Genomic DNA, 20,704 nt, shown 5'->3' on the forward strand with positions numbered 1-20,704 from the left:
ATAAACTAATAATAAATCTGACATTAATAAGCTTGACCTTCACTGTATTTAAATTCCCTGTACTTTAGCAGCATGGAACTAAATTGTTATTAAATTCCCTGACGTGTCTCATGTACCCAACACAGAATTTTACTTTAATTCCAACAAGCTTCTTTGTTGAAAACATAAAATACTTATGATTAAAATAAGAAAGACAATGAAAACAAACACTTATAGAGAACATTAGAAAAGTTTATTTGTGATAAGTATTGCATAGACATCAACTTTTAATTTTTCAAGTATAAACTTTTTAGTGGGGGCACACAAATATGTGACCACAAGTTATCCAGGAAACACAGAATGAACACATTCAGCTGCTTAGCATTAATGACAAATGTGTGTTTCCAACCACTTTGACTCAAAGTAACACTATCGTAGTTGTACTTGTAGTATTTCATTTCAACTGCATGGATACAGTATTTTCTTGGTAGGAGAACACATGTTCAAACAACAATACATTAATTCCCAACATTATAGTGAAGCCTTAATAATAAGAATTATCATTATTCATATCATCATCATCATGTATTCTGGGTCTTTTCACTGACCAGGCAAACAGTGTCCTCACTTCACATTGTCATTTAACTACAAAACAAACCATGTTTTTTCTACAGCAGTGAGAGTTATTAAGTTGTAAATCCAACTCTTCTAGCAGGATTTTATATTGACATGAATAAAAAGAAAACATAACATTTGGCCAGAAGAGAACACACACACACACACACACACACACACACACACACACACGATTTGGCCGTATGTTAATTTCTTCAAAATTCATTCAGTTGATTCGAGGCAGCGATTTGGTCGCAACTTTATATTCAAGAAATGTATCTTCTCGTGCCCTGAAAACGTTCCTGAATATATTTTGCAGAAAGGAAGCAGCTCCAGGTATTCTTTGACCTTTTGAGGCACTTCTTCAAAACACAGCAACTCGTCTTTCAACGGAACCGAGCACCTCACATGAACAGGCCCATAAACAGTATTAAAAAGGTATGGTTGAGAAGGGAACATTCCAGGCCTCATCAGTATTGTGTAGTACAGTACATATAGATAAGCCTGATACAGCTTATCAGTGCCTATACTTATCATTGACAAAACAATACTCAATCTATAAGTTATAAGGAGAAAATAATAAATAGAAAAATAGAAGCATATCTTTTGGCTGGTATAAGATTTAACACAGCTAAGTAGTAGTAACAAAGTACCATTCATATCTGTTCTTTAGTTCAGTTCATCAAGTCTAAGGCATCAGCTTCAATAAGGAAAAGCACAGAAATGGATTCCTGTCCATCTGTAAAGTGGTGTCACCTGATGATCACATTCAATGTTATGACGTTTGTGCGTTAATATGCTCACTACACCTTTTCTGTGTTTAGTCTAAGTGCTATCAAGTATTAACAGAGTAACCAGCAGCAGCCACCTCAGACATAACGATCCCACTACGTACCATAGGCTGTATATAAAGATAGACGACATAAGGCATGGAGCCTGGGCTGAGAGATGATTTTAGATCATCAAATAACTAATCAAAACCAAATTTAAAGGTCACATGAACACTTGATAAGTGTCGGTGTGGTAATGACTACCTAAACTGACAGAAACCATCTTTGGGAAAAATCTCTTTGACGAGTACTTTCTTTCGTCTGGTCCATGTCCCCTCCACTAACATGGAGGAGCCAGGATTTAAGACCAATACTGCAGCCAGCCATCAGGTGGCGATCGAGATTCTTTGGCTTCACTTTTGGGGGGGGCCACCACGTCTGTTTGTCGTCCTCTACACACAAGAGTCCATCACAATAATTTGCTTCGGCTGTGACTGTCAGATTGTTCTACGCTCCCCTGGCCCCTAGTGGCCAGAAGTGTTTAAATAAGTGTAGGTAAAGAAACAGTGAGTAGCCTGCAGTCGTTACAGACTGTAGGTTTTAGTCTCTACTTTCTACTACAGTGCAGCTGAAGAGTTAATGCTCACCCTGTGAGTCAATGCGATCTCTCTGCTTTGGTGCTTTACTGCGCCAGTTTGATTATGTTTTATCTGCTGGAGCACGCATCGCTGATGGGAGGAGAGTCCGACTCCGTTTCTGCTCGGCTGTTGGCCATGACGTCCTGCTCGCAGCGCCTCCTGGAGGCAAGTCTGAAAAGGCCAGCGATGAGGAAGACTGTGGAAATGACTGCAAAGTAGCCGCCATAGATGAGGAACTGAGGGAAGGAAACAAGGCAACCATCAGTCCCAGAGGTAGAAAAAGTACACACATTCTTTACTCAAGTAAAAGTATAACAGTACAGGCTCTGAAATGTTCTCAAAGTATAAAAGTAAGAAGTTCCCCTCTGAAGACTATTTCTACCACCGATGCTTGAGCAAATTAAACTGTGACATATAAATAGTTTGAAGACTATTCAACGTAAACCACTCTTACTTCAAATAAAATAAATAAAGTTAAAAACAGAGTGAAAGAAAAAAAAAAGATTTGTGAGCAGGACCAAATGATGCAGAATTAAAAAAAAATTATACTTTCCATCAAAAGCATTAAAACGAAAGCGATGAGCCTATATTTGGGGGCCGGGCTTCTACTTCCTCACCTGAGTGAAGATGTCGAGGCCGAGGCCGGCCGAGTCCACCACCACGAACGTGAGCAGAGACTGCAGCAGGAGAGCCATGAAGGTGTTGACTCCAAACACCAGGGCGTACCGCTGCGTGCTGAGACTGGCTGCAATCTGATATCTGAAGGGTCAGAGCACAGTAAAACATCACGAGGAGGGTTTACAGGTTAGATCTATGGACGAGTCTTTTCTTGATTTATACAGCAGTTTAGAAAATGACAGTGAAAGAAAAGCACTGAAGTAAATGTTGGTTCTGGTGAGTACGACCTCTGACATCCAAATCCTCCCTCAACCTAATACACAAGAGGAAAAACTCAGAGGAAGAACATCATGATCCCTCATCATCCTGCAGCCCGATATTTGTCTAAGCTCATGTTTGTTTTTGGTTGGCGGGGTGATTCAGCTTTCCCACACTTTTCAAACCAGATCATATTCACAATGGATGAATGAGACATTATAGGTTTGTTTTTAAGTTATACAAGATTCTCTCTTCCCTTTACTCTAATCACTTCCTCTAAGATGTCGTCATTCCTTGTTGCCAACAATGTTGCTATAACCCAGTCGGAGTTTACAGATGTCCGATGCCTCACCTTCACACGCACACAATAGTTTCAGATTAATCACAACTGTGTTTGTGTGTTTTCTATGCACTCACGTGGCCACTGTGATTAGCAGCATGTACGTGGCTCTGAAGAGGATGTATGAGGCGTAACACAGCCAGATTTGCCTCAGTGTGTCCATGACAAACACACACGTAGCCATCAGCAGGGAGAGGACGCACAGAACCAGCTCGCCCCACAGAGCCCAGCATATCGGTAGGTAGCCCACCAGCAGAGCTGCCAGAGCCCCTGTAAGAGAGCAGCTGTTAGATACTGTTCACTCACACATCGCTGCAGACACATGTGACTGCTTCCAAGTCTGAAATCTGTTCTATACACTTGAGAGTAAATGTATCTGTCGGCAATTTGTCGACTCAATTGAGCCGCAGACAAAGCTGGCGAGTTTAGATTCTCACAAAGTGGCAGCCGAAAGCAGCCTCACCTAACAGAGTGGACAGTGTCTCCACATAGCCGTTGTAGATTTCATAGTCCTTGGATGGACGAATGTTCTCCCACAGTGGCTGAGCATAGTTGACGACCTGGAAGTAGCCACACGTGGCCAGAGCCCACCACACCGACCAGGCAAGCAGGGGGCGACACTTGTAGCACTCCAGGAAATCGGCGAACAGCATTTGCATCACCTCCACAAGACCGCTGCTCTGGCTTTCTGCCTCAGAGGACCTGGATATCTGCTCAGAAAGAGGTGGATGTAAAACAGAGCGAGCGAGTCACATTTGAACAGATGCATCATGACCCTGATTTAACCTGATCAAAGCAGTTTGTCTCTCACCGTGGAGTCATCACGGCTGTTCAGAGGCACTTTGCTCTCCAATTCCTCCGCCTTCACCATGAGGGGCGTGCTGCTGCTGCGCGGCCTCTTCTCTGCTGCTGCTGAGCTCTTGTGGAAGAACAAGCTCCTCTTGGGCATTGGTAGAAACCAGGGAGCAACAAACGCCACGGCGGCCGATGCCAGAGTGACAATGACGAGGTGGCGCAGATGAGCTTTGGCCACGGAAAGCAGAAGCTGTCCGATCAGAGACCCCGCGGCCGATCCAAACAAGGCAACGCTGCGGCAGTAGCCCGTCACTCTCTGGTAGTGTGCTGGCTCAACCACGCTGTAGATGTAAGAGTAGTAGGCCACCTCCGAGGCCGTTGCCAGCCCAAAGAAAAACTCCAGGAGCTGCATGGCCAACAGGCCCTGCGTCTTCAGCAGCATGACATAGGTAACCACCAAGCTAATGGCCTGCAGGACCAGTACAGGCTTATAACAGAGGTAGTCAGTGGCCAGGAACACGGGGAACAGCAACGCCAGGTAGGAATACGTCCATACTGGATATATTTCACTGACGATCTGGAGAAAACAGATAAAGATTTACAGTGGTTAGAACTCAGGGTCAGCCATCGTAGAAGTGTGGGGAGGTCGGAGAGTTCGTCCAACCTCCCCAACCCTCCCTCTATCAGTTTTAACTGTGTGTTTAGGAACAGCTAATCCCTACATCCCGTCTTCAGTTTTTGTCCTTCATCTGCATACATAGAGATTTTGCACTCAGCTGTGTGGGAAAGCAATTTGTATGTTAGGGTCTGTACATGATAACATGTCCCTGTGGCAAACTGTAACTGGACGGGACAACAAAGAAACCTTCTCCTTCCCTTTATAGAGAAAAAAAGTTTGATGACGCTAGAAACTTGAACCACTTTCTTCACTTCCTGGAACTTTGTCTTTGATCCAATTTTCCACGATTTTGGATGCCACACAAAACACAGATACAGGCCAGTGATTTATCTTAGCACGGTCATTCTGGGCAAATTCTTCTCCTCTTGAATGATTTTACCCGGCCTCCTCTATTAAGCTGATGGAGCTTATTATAAGAAGGATTAACGAGGAAATTCCAACGGATCTGAGCCTTGTGTTCCTGGGGGATTTTTCTGCGCAAGGCAACTCGAGCTCTGACACAAGCGGATCTAGATGTGGCGAAACAAGAAACCAGAACCGCAGCCTCTGCCAACCTGCTCGGTGACAGGATGTACGGTCACAATCTCCCCTTTGTTTCCTGAGTGACGGCCGATTAAGTGTTTTTTTGCAGAACATCGAGATGCCACAGTGAAGTTGACTTTCGACCTTTTCTAAATAAAATGTCATCCCTTCGTCATTTCAACAAATTGTTAAACTGTGTCATAATGAGCGTATAAATTCTCAGGTTATGTCATAAAAAAAAACATGTTTTAAGAGGTCACCTTGACCTTTGACCACCAATATCTTATCTTTAAGTCCAAATTTGAAGATATTCCGTTGAAGTATTTCTTTTATTACAAACTGTAAAGACTCTTATTTTGCTGATGTTCTCCATTACAGGGGGCATCTAGTGGACTTCTGTCCGTTCTGGGAGAGGGACCCCTCACATGTGGCTCTCTCTTGGAGGTCTCTACGTGTTTTCCTGAATCTTGTTAAGGGGTTAAGGACAGAGGATGTCCCACCTTGTGAAGTCCTATGAGACAAACTGTGATTCGTCAATATGGGCTAGACAGCTAAAAGTGGATTGATTGATTGATTGATTGATTGCCCACTAGAGGTCCCTAAACTCTACCACTGAACCTTTAACACGACTATTAACTGAGGCGCACAACCTGGGGATCGTCCTTCCTGTGTGGACACAGACAGGAGCGTTGTTGCGTCAGTAGGTTTCGAGACGATGCTACTGACCTGGCTCTCCGTCAGGTTCTGGTCCGGCCCCATCAGGTAGGCGGTGAGGAAGGGCTCCGACGGCCGCAGGTTGGAGAAGAAGCCGTACGCGCACAGCAGGAGAGTCGGGTAGAGGACAGACATGTCGGGCGAGCGCGACCTCCACACTCACACACTCACTGCTACTCATGCTCAGGGCAACCACAACACGCGCACTTCTCTGCTTCTTCTTCTCTGGTGGAAGTGACGTGAGTCTGTAAGGCGCACCACCGCCCCCCTCTGGTTCGATATGGAAGGGGAAGCCATTCTTATATTTTAGATGCTGGAGTTGGAATTAAATGATTTTCTTTATTCCTGTGTCTGTTAAGTAGTTCATTAGAAGATGGTGTATGTTCCTTGATGTTTTTCTTAACACACTTTCTAATGTAATATTTAGCTTTTCGCCTTTTTATTCCTGATATTAATTCCCCGCTTTGTTCATTATGTTTGTTACACCCAATCCTTGCATCCCTTCACTGGCTGCCAGTTAAATCACTGCACAGATTTTGACGCTGCTGCCTGTCAGAGTAGGTATTTAGTTCAAGAAGGCGGACATGAAGGAATAACTGAATAATGTAGAAATTAATTGATAAATGTAGAAATGCAGAAATAAACAAATGAATAAATGTAGAAATACGTTTTGCATATACCTAAGATCTATGTGTTTATTATGAAGGAGATATGGCGACGAGTAGGAACTAGAGGATTTTACATCCCAATAAATAAATGCAGAGACAACCTTCTGTATACAATATTTGGGAAACTCTTTATTGATAAATGTGCATTAGTTTAAAATGTGTTACCACTGAGCATGTTAGATCTGGACACTGGAGCAACAGACGGTACAGAGAGAGTATTCTATCCCACCAACAGACAAGGAAATAAAAGCAGGAATCACTGAAGCTTATTATTGTATTTAGTTGAGTAAGTTCTGTAAGAAACATGTCACTGTAATGAGCCAAATGCAGATTATAATCCACAATCTGATGAACGACACAGCCCAAGAAATTCATTGAAGGGTTTACAGATGTCCACTGACAAATCTGGTTGTTTTGTGAAAGTGCAGCACATCCGAGGTCACAGTCAACCTTCACACAGACACAGTCATGGGTGATTCTTCACACTTGTACAAGCAGGGCTGAAAAAAATGTCTCATTGATCCGACACAAGCTGCAGAGCTGAGTAAACCGTCCGTCGCCACATTCAGAGAATGAAGATTTAAGACAAACTGGCATGAGAGGGGCTGATGACATGAATCCTGCAAAGACCATAAGAATGAAAGCAATAATAATCACTGCAGTAAAGCATGGGAGCAACGGTCAATAATCATGAATCTTTCATCAATGCTGCTGTCAGATACAATGTATATATATATTAATATATCTGACAGCATCATCTTTTGGGAAAATTGTCTTAAACAGCCAGTGTCCACCACCTTCCAAGCAGCAGACAATTCCTTCAGGAGGCGGTGGAGACCAAACACAGAGCTAAAAGCAAAAGGGGTACTGGACTTACATTCATCATTTGGATGCAGCAAAGTTAATGCTCACATTGCTCTGTGTTAATTGGCCCGCAAAAGCAAACTCAATGGACAGACACTTTGAACAACCAGGGCTCATTCGTTTTTCTGAAGCAGGGAAGTATAAGTGCGGAATGGGGTGAGTTTTGTAATCTTCTTAACACGATCTTGGTGCGGTGGTCACAACCTTAAACCTGCAGAGAAATATCAGAGGAACAAGCCGGCTTTAAGGACACAGCCTTGTCTGGAGTCTTAAAGCAGAGTCAGGTGACAAGATGGATGTTAGTCTCATCTCTCTGTGTCTGGTACGGAGATACGTTTAGGATGTGGTTAGTCTAGTCAGCTTTATACACAAAAGTGGGAAGAACACAAAGTAAGAACTCAAACAAATATATCCAAATTTGTTGATTTTTTAATTACGTTAAGTAAAAAGACAACATGAAACTGTTTAGACAAAACACACCCATCTCTGTACTGGACACAAACTGATGGAACTTATATTAATCTCCTTCTCTGACTTTTTTTAATGGAAAACAAGCCTGTGTCCCGAAAACATCGGACTGTTCCTTTAACAGAAACATGCCTTGAACGTTCCCTGTGTCCTGCGCCCACACAAAGTCTCTCAGAGCAACACAAACACTCCACACACCAGCAGCAACCCGAGCAGACCCCATACACAATCTCCCATCTTTTCCCCCATGTACAAGATGTTAAAACAGATGAAGCGGCACGCTGATGAAGCTACATGGTGAAGTGTCTCGTGTAGTCATATTCTATTGTGGGAATGACGGCCTGAACGAATTTGAGGAAAATCAGAAGATACCTGAAAGTCACAGTTAAGAGAAACACGTGGGAACATGGAACAAAGTTACAACACCTGAGAAACTAGAATTACAAACATACAAATTCCATAAAGGGTGCCCTCTATCTTAATAACCATCAACCAGAATTGTTGCATATGTCAAAGGTTATTCGTATGAAAAGGATACATGTGCACGCCGAGCTCTCCTCCGCCTTCTGCCACTGTCTCGATGATCTTTTTCATCACTTCAGCATGTCTGAAAGGAAAACTTAAGTCAGGTTCTTCTCAAAGTGTTTCTGATAAGGGTGGAAATAACATTTTTATTAACACAGTCACAGTTTCAGACTGAATAGTTACTTAAAGAGTCAACAATTCCCTTATGAAACAGCATTTAAGTGAAACTAGATACAGATTTGTTATTTGGATCTGCACCAAATCGCACAAATATCACTTCCCTAAATATGCCTGGGGTTTTCTCATCCAATCCACGAATTATTGTCTTACAAAATGAAAAAAAAATGGTTTTAAATGCCCTATCTCACAATGACAAAAAAGCCTGGATCCACCAGGGTGTTTGCAGATTCCAGAAAACGCACTGGATCGACATAAAACCCACAATAATGATGGTGAAACCAAAAGTGTCTCACCTGCAGGGGTGGACAGAGCACATGGCAGGTGGAGGAAGGTGCGGGTGGTTCTCGATGGTGACCGTCTTCTTCACGTGATCCTGGCTGATGTCCTCGTACATCTGTTCTACACTCAGCGGTTGCCTGTCCTGGGAGACACCGCAACAGAGCCAAAGAGTTTCCTCTTAAGTAAGACATTACTTTCTTAGTTACTTACTATCTGAAGTCCCACCAGATACATACTTCATCATATCCAAACAGCCAGAGTCGAGGGGTCTGGTAGTATTTATCGTATGTGATGTACAGGTCATATGTTCTAGTCTGAAGGATGTCGTCTTCATTCCCAGGGTCTGCTTTGGGTTTTGTTTCTACCATTTTGCTGGTGTCCAGGGTCGCCTGCACACGAGCAAATTGTCAAGTATCAGTCGGACTGATGATCACAGACATAACATCACAAGACACATGACGTGCTGCAGAACATCACCTCATCTGTTTCCAACAGGCCGCTTTCCTCGTATTCTGAAAAGACAACGTGAAGGACGTCATGAGTTGCACTGCAGCCTGTGTCAGGTTGCTTCATTACTGCCAGGATGTGAGTGAGATATGAATACCTTCCATGTCTGCTGCTTCTTCTCCATCTTCATCTTCGTCGTCATCATCATTAGCAACGCGTGCTGCAGATTTGGCGTTCATATTCCTGTCCTGCAGGAAATCATATTAAAAAGGAACCCGTTTGTAGATTTGGGTCAAATAAAAAGGTCAGAAATCATTTTGAGACGACCAAGAAAGTGAATTCTGTACATTTGGAAGCTTTGGGTTTCACATTGATTTCAACACAAAAAATACAGACATCATACCTTATTATTATCCAAGGAAATTTCTCGTACAGCTTCTGTGGCTCCTAACAAACCTTATGAAACGGATCATCTTTAGAAACTTGTAATACAAATTGTGTAATAATGCATTAAGTCTTCCAACCAATAACAATGTAATGTAAAGTATGGATATTGACAAAGATATTGAGTCCGACCTGAGTTGTGGTAAGTGTCCACCCATCCCCCGTCTCCATCATCCTCCTCTATGATCATTTCCAGCTCGTCTGAATACTCCATCTGTTTACAACGCTTGTAACAGGGAACTGAAACCACGAACAGAGTGAGCACACAGGGACGAGGGGTTGAACACAGAATGTGAAAAAGTAAAAGGGGACAGTCTTCAATTCACAAGTGACAGAAGAATCAGAAAACAAATCCACCTCTTACCATTGCGTGTCAGGAGAAACTGTTTATCCTGCGGCAAATATGGCTTCACCTTCACCTCTTCTCCTGCGGCCCTACAGAGAGATGGAATCAGGAACATATTATTATTATTTCTCCGGCCATAGGTTTGGTGCTCGTCGTTACCTCTGCCAAGGATGTTGTGTGTTCATCTGCGTTTGTTCACTTGGTAGGGATGCAGTATGGTGTCAGGGAAAAACTCGATAAACTTTGTTATGGATCCAGATTACCACTTTCTTTGACATTGAAATGATTTATAGGGCAATTTACCACATTTGTGTCGATTTGTCAGAGAATTGAGTGTGAATCTTGAGGGGATTGATATCTGTGTGTGTAATTTAGAGCTGTTGATTGAATTTAAGGGGAATTGTGGGCCTTGGTAGAGGTATGTGCTCGACTGAGGGCCATTCTAGTGTTGTTACTGAAAAGCACTGGCTTTAAAATGAACCCACAACTGTTTAAGTGTGAGAGGAGCAAAGTTTAGACCACCAGATATTTGAAAGTCATCCTCATCAGAAGGGGAACAAACAAGCCATGTTGAATTCAAACTATGTACGGAAGGGAAACTCACCACTTCCATGTGGGGCAATGGTGAACCAGGTGATCTCCAGCTGCAACGAACTAGCACACAAACAGAAGTGACCACACATATGAATTACACTTCCTGATGAGCTGTGTGATGGGTGAAGCCACTAAAAAACCACATATGTCCTCACCTCCTCTGGTGTGATGACTCCGGTCTCTTTGAATTTCGACTCCTGTGATTAAAAACCAAAAAACCAAAAAGCACATCAGAGGCGAGTTGCAACATTAGCACCTGACTGTCAACAGAGGTTTCGTGGTGTCGCATTGACGGGACACAATCAGCGGGATCAACCCATTAGCTCCTGATCCCGAATGACAGCGACACAAACAAGCGGTGTGAGGCGTGTTACTGCTGCCGCGTTCCTGACAGCTCCCACCAGCCACCACCTATCAACAAGCTAGCTGCTGCAGGGCTGCTGGGTTTACCTTCAGCACCGGGGTGAGGAACTCCGCCACTCCCAGCGCGGTGCCTTTCACCGTGTTGATGACGTTCTGCATCTTCCGCAGCCTCCCGCGGGACCAAGCCGACGTTCCTCCTTCTCGAGACGATAAACCTTCACAGTGTCGTTTCACTTATTTGGCCATGGCTGCCTTCACGAGCAGAGAGTGTGTGTGTGTGTGCCTGGAGAAGCGAGATCACATGATACGCGTGAACACTTCCGGTATCGGAGTCTCGCGAGACGTGCGGCGGCGACGCGAATTAGCGTGACAGCAAAGTAATAGTAAATATCTCCGGGAACATGTGTCAATGGAGGTTGAACATTTTTATACTAAATCAAATTAAATAGCTTAAATTCAAACTTTTTTACTCACTGTTTTGCTGTTTGCCAACGCTGGACAAGCAGCTAGGCTAGGCTAAGCTAAGCTAAGGGTGTTGGTGCCGCTTCGCCCCCAGCCAGCTGTCATGATGTGGGGGCACCCGGTGCGGTCGGTGCTGCGGGAGGCGAGGCTCCTCCGCCGGGCATTGGGCACCGTCGCCGGACCACAGACACCCCGCTGCGGTGTCTCGGGGAAGAAGTGGACTCAACCCGCCGGGTTTGACACCGGCGTGAAGACGTTCAACAGCCTGACCCAACAGAAGGAGCCGCTGGTCGTGGCCACGGAGGGAGTAGCTACCTGGTAGGGAAACATCCACATGTGATCCATGTTGCTTTAAACCCGCAGAGAGATCCAGATAACCTGACACTGGTGTTCTCAGGTACAGCTGCGGACCCACCGTGTACGACCATGCCCACCTGGGTCACGCCTGGTAAACATTCACACTCTCAACTTTGTTTTTTGTACGAGAACCATTCAGTAAATGTCTTAAAAAGCTTGGTGTGTGTGTGTGTGTGTGTGCTGTCACAGCTCGTATGTCCGGTTTGACATCCTGCAGAGGGTCCTGTCCAGGCTCTTTGGGACCACTGTCATCCATGCCATGGTGATCACTGACATCGATGACAAAATCATCAAAAGAGGTTGGGAGGTGAGATCACAGGCATGCGATTCCCAGTGATTCTGCTGGTTTTAGGTTCAAGGTTCAAAAGGTCAAGGTTCAAAGACTTATTGTCATATGCAGAAATAGGAAGTTATCAATGCAATGACATTCTTAGTTCTCTTGTCTCTGCCTGGTGCCATCAGTTATTAAAATAAAAGTGTGTTCATTCAGAAAATCTTTGTCTTTGTAGGAGAATGTATCTCCAACCATCATAGCCAGAATGTATGAGGAGGAATTCAAGAGGGACATGCTGTCCTTAAAGGTTTGTCATGCTTCATGTTTATTTTTGTTAAAGAATCATTTACTCACTACTGCTCCTAGTTTAGAATGTTAAAACTCAACTTTGCAACATGGCAAAAATACTACTTACGTACGTTATTACCGCACCTCTCTTTTGATATAAACGTGTGTTTTGTATTCTGTTGTTTTTTTAAGGTGATTCCTCCTGCAGTGTATTTAAGAGTCACTGAGAACGTGCATCATATTGTCGCGTTCATCGAAGGCATCATCCAAAATGGACACGCCTATGCCACAAAAGAAGGTGAATGATAAGTAACTCGTGAATTGAATGGCTGCCATCTCCACAGCACCCGAGTGACCATTTGTGAACGGCTTTGGTTGCAGGTGATGTGTATTTTGACATTCGGTCCATCGGGGATCGTTACGGCAAGTTCGCGGGAGCTGTGGATTCTCATGGAGAACCTGGTGAGTGGAGTGTCAGTCATTTTGTTACAATGTATTATAGGAAAGAAGAAGGAGACATAATATACTCGTATTCAGGTTTGAGATTTGAATTTGGGTTCTTAATTGAGAATTTCTGTCCATTTCCCCCACTCTGTGATTACTGGCCCTGCTTGTCCTGCATGAGTTCACTGTATGGACACATTTAACCAATGGACAACAAACTGTGTGGTTCTCCAGGCAGCTCAAACAAACGAGACTCCAGGGATTTTGCTCTGTGGAAGCAGTCCAAACCTCAGGAACCCTACTGGGAATCTCCGTGGGGCAGAGGGAGACCTGGCTGGCATATTGAATGCTCCACCATCGCTAGGTTTGGATCCATAATAACCTGTCTGCGTCAAAAGTGTTATTAGATTAATAATAATAATAATACAGATGTTTCAATTTAGTCTCTTGGAACCTGTCAGACCAGTGAGTTAACTGTGTGCTTGTCTCTGTGCTGGTTGAAGCGGTGTGTTCGGGAGTCAGCTGGACATCCACTCTGGAGGCATTGACCTGGCCTTCCCTCACCACGAGAACGAGGTTGCTCAGAGTGAAGCCTATCACCAGTGTGGACAGTGGGCCAACTACTTCCTCCACTCGGGTAAGTCCACATTGATTCTGAAGGAGATTCTGCTTTTATGAAATCCTCGTTTCTGTTTCTGAACAAGGACAAACCTAGCTTGAACATTTTGGAAAGGACTCTGAGACTTTTTGAGTGATCATATCCCCCCCTAATAGATCATGACTTTAATCTACTCCATGTTTCTGTTTCCAAGAAGAGTTTGCCTGATTTGTTCTTGTCGTTGTTTTTAGGACACTTGCACCTCAAAGGCAGTGCCGAGAAAATGTCCAAATCTTTAAAGAACTATATCACCATCAAGGTACGGTCATTGTGGATCACTCATTTCTTTCCCCAGTAACTGCTGTGATAATAAGGACCTGTATTTCTAACAGTGCTGTTTGGTTTGTCCTCCATCAGGATTTCCTGCAGTCGTACTCTGCCAATGAATTTCGGATGTTTTGTCTTATGACGAAATACAGATCAGGTACGAAAGAAATAATTTTATATATATATATATTTTTGGGCCTATACCTTTTAGATATTGCAAGTGAAGGAGAGACAGGGAACAGGGTGAGAGAGTAGGGGAATGAGATGGTCGAGCCAAAACCGCTGCTCAAGGCGTATCACCATAAGGAATATTTATTTAACCTTGAATTTGATTTAAATGCAAAATTAATCAATTATCTTACGAATTGTTTTTCTAGTACTGGATGTGATGTAATGTAGTTGACTATAAAAGTAGCTTATTGTTCCAGTGGCACAGTCCAGCCACCCCCCTGTCATCGAGTCCTGTCTGAACAGTAGAATGTTCCTGATTTCCGGTGCTGTCTCCTCAGGTATCGACTACAGTGACAACAACATGTCAGAGGCTCGGACGTCCCTGGGAACCATCTTCACCTTCCTCCATGATGCTCAGGCCTACATGCGGGGTCAGCTGCAGTGTTCCCCTGTACACGAAGCTTCTCTCTGGGAGAGGTAGTAGCTTTCTCCTCACTCTTTTCAGACCTAAACCGAACATCCGTCCTGAGAGATCCAATCACAAGCAGACAGCGTTAAGCTCATCTGTTCACACCTGACCTGTGTCCTGAATGTGTCTCCTGTGATGAATGAGATGTATTCCGTATTCTTATTTATAAATCGTGTTTCTTCAGGTTGGCTGAGACTAAATCCAGTGTGGTGAAAGCTTTGGCAGACGACTTCGACACCCAGCGAGCCATCGGCGCTGTGATGAATCTGGTTCATGATGGAAACCGCCAGCTGCAGCCTGTATCTACGGTAAAGTTACTGTCTCACTGCACACGTGACTCTCCTGGGATTTCATAAGAGAATAAAGGTTACTGCTGATTCTGCAGGCAAGTCAGTGTCTCTCACCAGCAGTGGAGTTAAACACGTAACCCCTGTCCTGAAGGGGAGTTGCTAGAAGAAAGACTATGGGGTCGTTACCATTAAAAAGTTGGATAGATAGGCCTACTGTGTATTTGACTAGCAAATAAGCTTATCACCAAAGGCAATTTAAAAGTGATATAGCAATGTGTGTGCGCTCAGGCTGACGGAGTGGCTCGGAGCCCTGCAGTATTCGGAGCGATGGTGAGCTACATGAGAGAGGTGTTGGACATGTTCGGGATCGATCTGCTGCACGGCACGGTGAGAACATGTGGATGAAATATCCAGATGTGCAGATTTTGAGATTCTCATCTGGCAGGGAGATGGTGTATGTGTGCACATGAGAGAAACCCACTCACTGAGCAGGTTATTAGGAACACTACACTAACACTGGCCATCCATCTATCCATCCCCATCCGTCTTCCGAGCTCCCTCTGAACTCTTCACACTTCACATTGTTTGCAATCTTGAGATCTCTGGAGGCCACTGAGGCAGTTTGGAATCAGCATGTGTTCCTCATAAAGTGCTCAGTGAGTGTATATGAGGCTTGGGATCCACACATTGCACTTGTTAGTGGGACAGCTTTGTTTTTTGTCAGATTATCACCGGACGTTTCTTCTCTCTGCCGTCACGTGCAGCAGGCTGAAGTGGCGAGCGGCTCTGGAAATCTGCAGGGCGTCGTGGAGCAGCTCACTCACTTCCGAAGCGAAGTCAGAGCTTTGGCACTCGCTCATCGGAACGATCCCGCTACAGCATCCCTCAGAAACCCTCTCCTCAAAGCCTGTGACACCATCAGAAAGGACCTGGCGCCGTTGGGTGTTTTGATAAAGGTATGCCGCGGTGGCTCTGATCCAAATGAAAACTTAGCATCTCCCTCCATGTTTACTGTGAGACTGATGTGTGTTTCTTGTTCTCAGGATAGAGGAGCCACCTCTACGTGGGAGATAACTGAGGGAAAACAGAGACAGACTGAACAGAGAGTCCAAGATCAAGGACAGGAGACGTCCAGCTGAAGTCGGCCTCTGGCTCTGAGACCCACTCAGAGATCTTGATTAAATTCATTGTCTCATCGTTAGAAGGTGTAATAAATTTTAAGTTAACTGTAAATACCAGAGTATATTCATTGAATCAATGCAAATAAAATTACATTTAAATAACGGTGCAAATGTTTGACTCATCACATTAATATAAGCGCATGTGAAAAGCAGTGATCTAGCAGCGCACTCTGAACACTGCGTCCTGTAGGAAGTGCTGAATAGATTCCAGGGGTCACCACGTAGGTGTCAGACATGTGCTTCGTGTGGGAGGGGTGATGCTCCGTTAGATGACATCACCATAAAAGTCACATGACTAATAAGACCCAACTCAGACATGATGCAACAAAGCAAGTATTTGCTTTCAAATGTTCATGAATTTTTTAATGTCACACACTGCATATAGTGTGTCAGTATGTGTTTATATTATTTTGTTTTATTTATCAAACATAAGTCCTGGTTCATGTGCAGCCTGACATCTCATCTCTTCTGTACTTGAAGCACAGCAGATAATAATATTAGAAGCCAGACGCTGAACAGAAGCAGCACGCGCTGTCCACAAATTGTCGGGCGAAATCTTCACACTGATCTGAGACCAGATTTTTGTGCCGTGTGGTCCTGCAGCAGTCAGGCGGAGCTGCGGCTCTCAGGCGTCAGGTTGATCAGAGAGTTACTGGCCTGAGCCAGTTCTGTGATGGACACTCTGCCTCTCTGTTTGATGAACTGAGCCACGGAGTCCAGCTCCCCTGGAGTGATGGAGATAAACTTCCCTCTGTCGTCAATCACTCCTGCAGAAAACGTAAACCAGCAAATTACAACATACATTTATACATGTGTGTATTGAATATAAATATATACTGTATAAACATACACATTTTTATACAAAATCTGAACGTGAAATCAATAGGTCCTGCTCTCAAACTGCAAAAACCACGCGTCTGAAGAAAAAGAAGAAAAAGTTGACCACTCAGACTGTCGACATCAGACCTTCATTTCTCTGTATTTCCTGTGTTGTATAAATTTGAGCTGCGAACTGGAGCATTAACTTTTTCCTGCTTCACAGGCTTCAGATGAAAACACAGCTCACAGTAGGCTTCAGAGATAAGAGCTGCTTTGGCTACAGTGGATCTGGAGTGAAGCCAAGAGCCATGAGCGAGAGGCTCGGCTCACATTCTGGAAGGAAGGGATTCTCTCTAAGACAAGGCAACATTCCTCTCTTATTAACTCTTGATTCAAACCATGAGAGCTCACGTTTCTGTCTTTACTCTGTGCAGCTACATCGAGATCAGCCCTGCTCACACTCACCTGTGAGGGAGCCTTCAGCCAACAGGTCCTGCAGTCTGCTGATCGCATCCTGAGTCCTCATCCCGAATTGAGAAGCCAGGTCCTCCAGGAGGACGACCTTAGAGCTCTGCAGGACGGAGGGACTTATTATTTTCAATATATTCACATACGACAGTAAAGGCTGGAGAGTGTAGAGTGAGTCAGTCTCACCTCGATGTAATCAATGAATTCCTGCAGCAGGTTGCGGGACTAAGAATAAAACACAAACATTTATTATGTCATATTTCAAACACGTTTATTTGTTCAGTACAAATTTTAAAATAGTCTGACCTGGTCCTCAGTGAGCTGCTCCTCCTCTCCCTGGTCCTCTACGGTGAAGGAGGCTTTGAGTTTTAAGTACTCCTCCTCCTCCCGCTTCTCCTGCTCCTCTTTAGCTCGTTGCTCCTCCTCCTCCTGCGGTTAAATGCCACCACAGACAGTTTTAAAGTCAACGTCTCTTCGTCGTGAACACACAAGGAGAAAAGAGACGTCGAGAGGTCCGAGTGCGTCACCTGTTTCTGTTCCAGCCGTCGTTCCCTCTCGTCATCATGCCGTCGCTCCTGCTCCCTGAGCTCCTGCATTTTCTTCCTCTCCTCCCTCTCCTCCACCTCCGACTGGAAGTAAAAACCCAATTCAATACAAGTGTCCATCATTTTGTCACGTTCCCAGTGTGAGCAGCTCAGCATGCACTGCATCTCTCTCACCTCTCTCTGGGCTTTCTTGGCCTGTTTCTCCTCCAGCTTCCTCTGCTTCTTGGCTCCAACCTTTGGCAGCTGGAAGTTCTGCTGCTCCTGCTCCGGCTCCGGCTCCTCTCCCTCCACATCTTCCTCCTCTGAAATCCACAGCACACATCATATAGATCACATGCCCTTGTATTTTGTGACTATAAAAAAGCATAAATCTGATTGAAAAAACTTTTCATTCAGCCCAAAAATGCCCAACATGTGATGACCTGATCTCAACCTTTGGTCTTAACAGTGACATGACACAGGTTACGGGGGTTTACCTTGTTCCACAGCTTCTCTCTGTGGTCGTCTGTTGGCCATCACCGTGGCGAGGTTCCTCCTCCTGCGAGGCATGCCCGCTCCTCGCTCCTCCGCCGCGAGCTGAGGGCGCCCCGCTGCCCGAACGACATCCCGCTGCTGCTCCTCATCCTCTGATCACACAACATAGAGTCATATCATATTATTGCATTAACCATGACTTCATAGAGCTGATGTTGATACAGAAATACATTACATGACAGATTTTAAAGTATAAAACAATGAACTTGTATTCATTCCACTCAGTGTTTATTATTAAAAGCACTTCCTCTTTTGCTGTATATTACAGTTAGAACTGGAATAAGCTTGGCTGTAGTAAAGGAGGATTCCCGATTGGGATGTCCTACTGCAGCTTCCGTAGTTTGACAGCACAAAGCTGACGTAGCCTAAAAAGTTCACAGGTTCGATCCCCTCTGTTTCCTTCCAGTGCTTCAATGTTTACCAGAACATTAAAAGGTACACGTGACACAGGTGATCGTGCACGTCTCACAAACCTCACGTCAGAGCAGCAGCTTGGTAAACACTGTTAGCACAAGTGTTAGCATTAGCTCACCTTCCTGTGTTTTCCTGCGCACCTTCAGCACGAACGCGATGAGCACAATCAGGATGGCAGCGGCTATTATATAAAGAGCCACGTCCATCTTTATCTGCTCCTACAATAAACTCCCAGCGAGGGTTAAACAATCCTCCACGTTTGTTTCAGTCTTCTGCTCCTCGGTGTTCAGCTGCTTCTCTGTCGATGTGAGCGTCGCACAACCAGCACAGACGACGCGTGCTGCCACCTACTGTCCGGAGTAAGGACATGCACTCTGGCACTTGAGCATTATTAAAGAAATAAATCAATGGAGAACGTATAAATTCTGTTTTTTTTTCTTTTTTTCTATGATTCATTCTTGCACTGCACCTTGGAAAAAAGATTTATGTTCTGCTTGGACATTTTTATCTATTAATAGAATATAAAAGTGTGTAGGTAGGCAGGAAGGAGGCCACCTGAGCAGATCTGAGATTCAGTTCAACAATTCAGCACTTTGTCCCACTCTCAGGTCACACGCAGTGCAGTCTGACTTTCACTAGGTGGCAGGCGTGCTGCCACTGCAGGCATCTACTCACACATCACTAATGTGCACATGGGTGTGAACAGCCTGTGAGAAGTTCTCTCTGCACACACACACACACACACACACAGGTTTTCTGGTCAGCTATCCTTATTAGGACTTTCTATTGGCTATCGTTGTAAACAGCCTAACCTTGACCATGACCAATATGCATGCCTAACCCTAACCCATAATTAACATTTTACTTCTAACCTTAACCAGGACCTCAGAAAAGACGTTTTGCCTCATCAGGACCGGACTTTGGTCCCCATGAGGTCTACTGTTCCTGAAGAGTTAACAAAATGAGTACAGACACACACACCCACACACACACACACATGATTTTATATGCAGACAGGAGCGGTGTCACATTCGCCAGGGATGCTGAAGTGCTGATCTTTACATTTCTCCTTTAACAGGAAACTAGAGCAGTACAGTTCCTGTGGTTCTCTCTCTCTCTCTCTCTCTCTCTCTCTCTCTCTCTCTCTCTCTCTCTCTCTCTCTCTCTGAATGTGTTTATGTGTGTGTCTGTGTGTATGTGTTTGCTCACTGAGGTTCTCTGTGGCCAGCTCTGACGCACACACACACACACACACACACACACACACACACACACACACACACACACACAGAATGAACCAGCATAACCTCATCCATCCAGTTGGAGAGGAGATCATGTTCACAGTGCTGCGCTCTCTCCTCAGTGATTCACACCTGAATGCATCATCCCCAGCTCCATGCATGGTGAGTAATTAAACCATCACACTAAACACTATGACAAAACTGCAGCCAGACAAAATGAAACGTTGGGGCCCCTGAATGTGAACTATGAGCCTTTTCAATCCTCTGTGAGCAATATGAACACTATCCCATAATCCCCAGGTTTATTCAGTGCTTTTACTGTTTGCACTTTTTCAGAACTAGAACTTGTGCATCAGCAATGCATTGTTGGTTTTTTATGCGGTTCGGGCACAATAGGCTATTTCCCGTGATGTGGAGTTTCTTTCCTCTCACTATGGTAAATGCATTTAATTTATACCCATCATTCGCAGACACTTTGGCAGGCAGACTGGAGGAGTAGGGTGGTGAGGACAGTCTAGGATTGTTCAGGCCTTCTTTAAAAGCTTGACCTTGGACAGGTGATGAAGGTCAGTCAGGGTGGTGCCAGCCATTTTGCAATACCCTGCGTTCTTATTTTTGAGGGTAAGTGACCCGTACCAGTAGATTAAAAAGAAAGTTAGAACATAATCGTTGAAACAAGAACATTCTTATAAAAGTACTATTGACATTAAAACTTG

The 20,704-nt window shown here is 44.5% G+C and overlaps 4 protein-coding genes across 6 annotated transcripts; 1 reads left to right on the plus strand and 3 right to left on the minus strand.

Annotated features, from left to right (window-relative positions):
- Window positions 1-213: 213 nt before the first annotated feature.
- Window positions 214-6,176, minus strand: slc19a2 (solute carrier family 19 member 2). Its single transcript, XM_035150269.2, has 6 exons — window positions 5,941-6,176; window positions 4,030-4,590; window positions 3,682-3,928; window positions 3,296-3,488; window positions 2,620-2,761; window positions 214-2,238 (listed from the first exon to the last, which is right to left on the minus strand). Exons 1-6 carry the CDS (start codon window positions 6,061-6,063, stop codon window positions 2,071-2,073), a joined length of 1,434 nt encoding a protein of 477 aa, XP_035006160.1. The 5' UTR covers window positions 6,064-6,176; the 3' UTR covers window positions 214-2,070.
- A 522-nt stretch (window positions 6,177-6,698) lies between these two features.
- Window positions 6,699-11,389, minus strand: atg3 (autophagy related 3). Of its 2 annotated transcripts, none has more exons than XM_035150356.2 (12): window positions 11,194-11,389; window positions 10,899-10,940; window positions 10,754-10,803; window positions 10,168-10,238; window positions 9,936-10,043; window positions 9,763-9,806; window positions 9,517-9,607; window positions 9,390-9,424; window positions 9,149-9,301; window positions 8,927-9,054; window positions 8,467-8,535; window positions 6,699-8,300 (listed from the first exon to the last, which is right to left on the minus strand). In XM_035150356.2, the coding sequence occupies exons 1-12, from the start codon at window positions 11,263-11,265 to the stop codon at window positions 8,219-8,221; spliced, it is 945 nt and encodes a 314-aa protein (XP_035006247.1). In that variant the 5' UTR covers window positions 11,266-11,389; the 3' UTR covers window positions 6,699-8,218. The 2 variants fall into 2 exon arrangements, with proteins under 2 accessions (XP_035006247.1, XP_035006246.1); XM_035150355.2 differs by having other exon boundaries at window positions 9,763-9,815.
- Window positions 11,390-11,421: 32 nt separating this feature from the next.
- Window positions 11,422-16,069, plus strand: cars2 (cysteinyl-tRNA synthetase 2, mitochondrial). 2 transcript variants are annotated; one of them, XM_035150354.2, is made up of 15 exons: window positions 11,422-11,886; window positions 11,966-12,016; window positions 12,115-12,232; window positions 12,435-12,506; window positions 12,680-12,785; window positions 12,869-12,949; window positions 13,166-13,295; window positions 13,435-13,568; window positions 13,781-13,848; window positions 13,947-14,013; window positions 14,366-14,504; window positions 14,681-14,804; window positions 15,075-15,173; window positions 15,554-15,742; window positions 15,830-16,069. In XM_035150354.2, the coding sequence occupies exons 1-15, from the start codon at window positions 11,672-11,674 to the stop codon at window positions 15,923-15,925; spliced, it is 1,689 nt and encodes a 562-aa protein (XP_035006245.2). In that variant the 5' UTR covers window positions 11,422-11,671; the 3' UTR covers window positions 15,926-16,069. The 2 variants fall into 2 exon arrangements, with proteins under 2 accessions (XP_035006245.2, XP_035006244.2); XM_035150353.2 differs by having other exon boundaries at window positions 11,424-11,886; window positions 15,551-15,742.
- A 234-nt stretch (window positions 16,070-16,303) lies between these two features.
- Window positions 16,304-19,085, minus strand: LOC118103426 (DDRGK domain-containing protein 1). The gene is made up of 8 exons (XM_035150357.2): window positions 18,866-19,085; window positions 18,276-18,425; window positions 17,974-18,101; window positions 17,782-17,883; window positions 17,561-17,683; window positions 17,441-17,479; window positions 17,252-17,357; window positions 16,304-16,734 (listed from the first exon to the last, which is right to left on the minus strand). Exons 1-8 carry the CDS (start codon window positions 18,951-18,953, stop codon window positions 16,574-16,576), a joined length of 897 nt encoding a protein of 298 aa, XP_035006248.1. The 5' UTR covers window positions 18,954-19,085; the 3' UTR covers window positions 16,304-16,573.
- Window positions 19,086-20,704: the final 1,619 nt, after the last annotated feature.

Source organism: Hippoglossus stenolepis, chromosome 24 (genome assembly GCF_022539355.2).
Source record: "Hippoglossus stenolepis isolate QCI-W04-F060 chromosome 24, HSTE1.2, whole genome shotgun sequence".
Lineage (NCBI taxonomy): Eukaryota > Metazoa > Chordata > Actinopteri > Pleuronectiformes > Pleuronectidae > Hippoglossus > Hippoglossus stenolepis.

Bases quoted from the DNA above. Each gene is read 5' to 3' on its own strand.
- slc19a2 (XM_035150269.2), bottom strand. From the start codon at position 6,063: ATGTCTGTCCTCTACCCGACTCTCCTGCTGTGCGCGTACGGCTTCTTC. The intron at 3,929-4,029 runs GTGAGAGACAAA...CTTTCTGAGCAG, and splicing joins ACAGCCGTGATGACTCCACG to ATATCCAGGTCCTCTGAGGC. The intron at 2,239-2,619 runs GTGAGGAAGTAG...TCCTTCCCTCAG, and splicing joins GCCTCGACATCTTCACTCAG to TTCCTCATCTATGGCGGCTA.
- atg3 (XM_035150355.2), bottom strand. From the start codon at position 11,265: ATGCAGAACGTCATCAACACGGTGAAAGGCACCGCGCTGGGAGTGGCG. The intron at 10,044-10,167 runs GTAAGAGGTGGA...TCGTGGTTTCAG, and splicing joins GTTTCTCCTGACACGCAATG to TTCCCTGTTACAAGCGTTGT. The intron at 9,608-9,762 runs GTATGATGTCTG...GATTTCCTGCAG, and splicing joins TTTCCTTGGATAATAATAAG to GACAGGAATATGAACGCCAA.
- cars2 (XM_035150353.2), top strand. From the start codon at position 11,672: ATGATGTGGGGGCACCCGGTGCGGTCGGTGCTGCGGGAGGCGAGGCTC. The intron at 12,017-12,114 runs GTAAACATTCAC...GTGCTGTCACAG, and splicing joins GCCCACCTGGGTCACGCCTG to CTCGTATGTCCGGTTTGACA. The intron at 15,174-15,550 runs GTGAGAACATGT...CGTCACGTGCAG, and splicing joins TCGATCTGCTGCACGGCACG to CAGGCTGAAGTGGCGAGCGG.
- LOC118103426 (XM_035150357.2), bottom strand. From the start codon at position 18,953: ATGGACGTGGCTCTTTATATAATAGCCGCTGCCATCCTGATTGTGCTC. The intron at 17,884-17,973 runs GTGAGAGAGATG...TTTTACTTCCAG, and splicing joins CCAAGAAAGCCCAGAGAGAG to TCGGAGGTGGAGGAGAGGGA. The intron at 17,358-17,440 runs GTGAGACTGACT...TCCGTCCTGCAG, and splicing joins AATTCATTGATTACATCGAG to AGCTCTAAGGTCGTCCTCCT.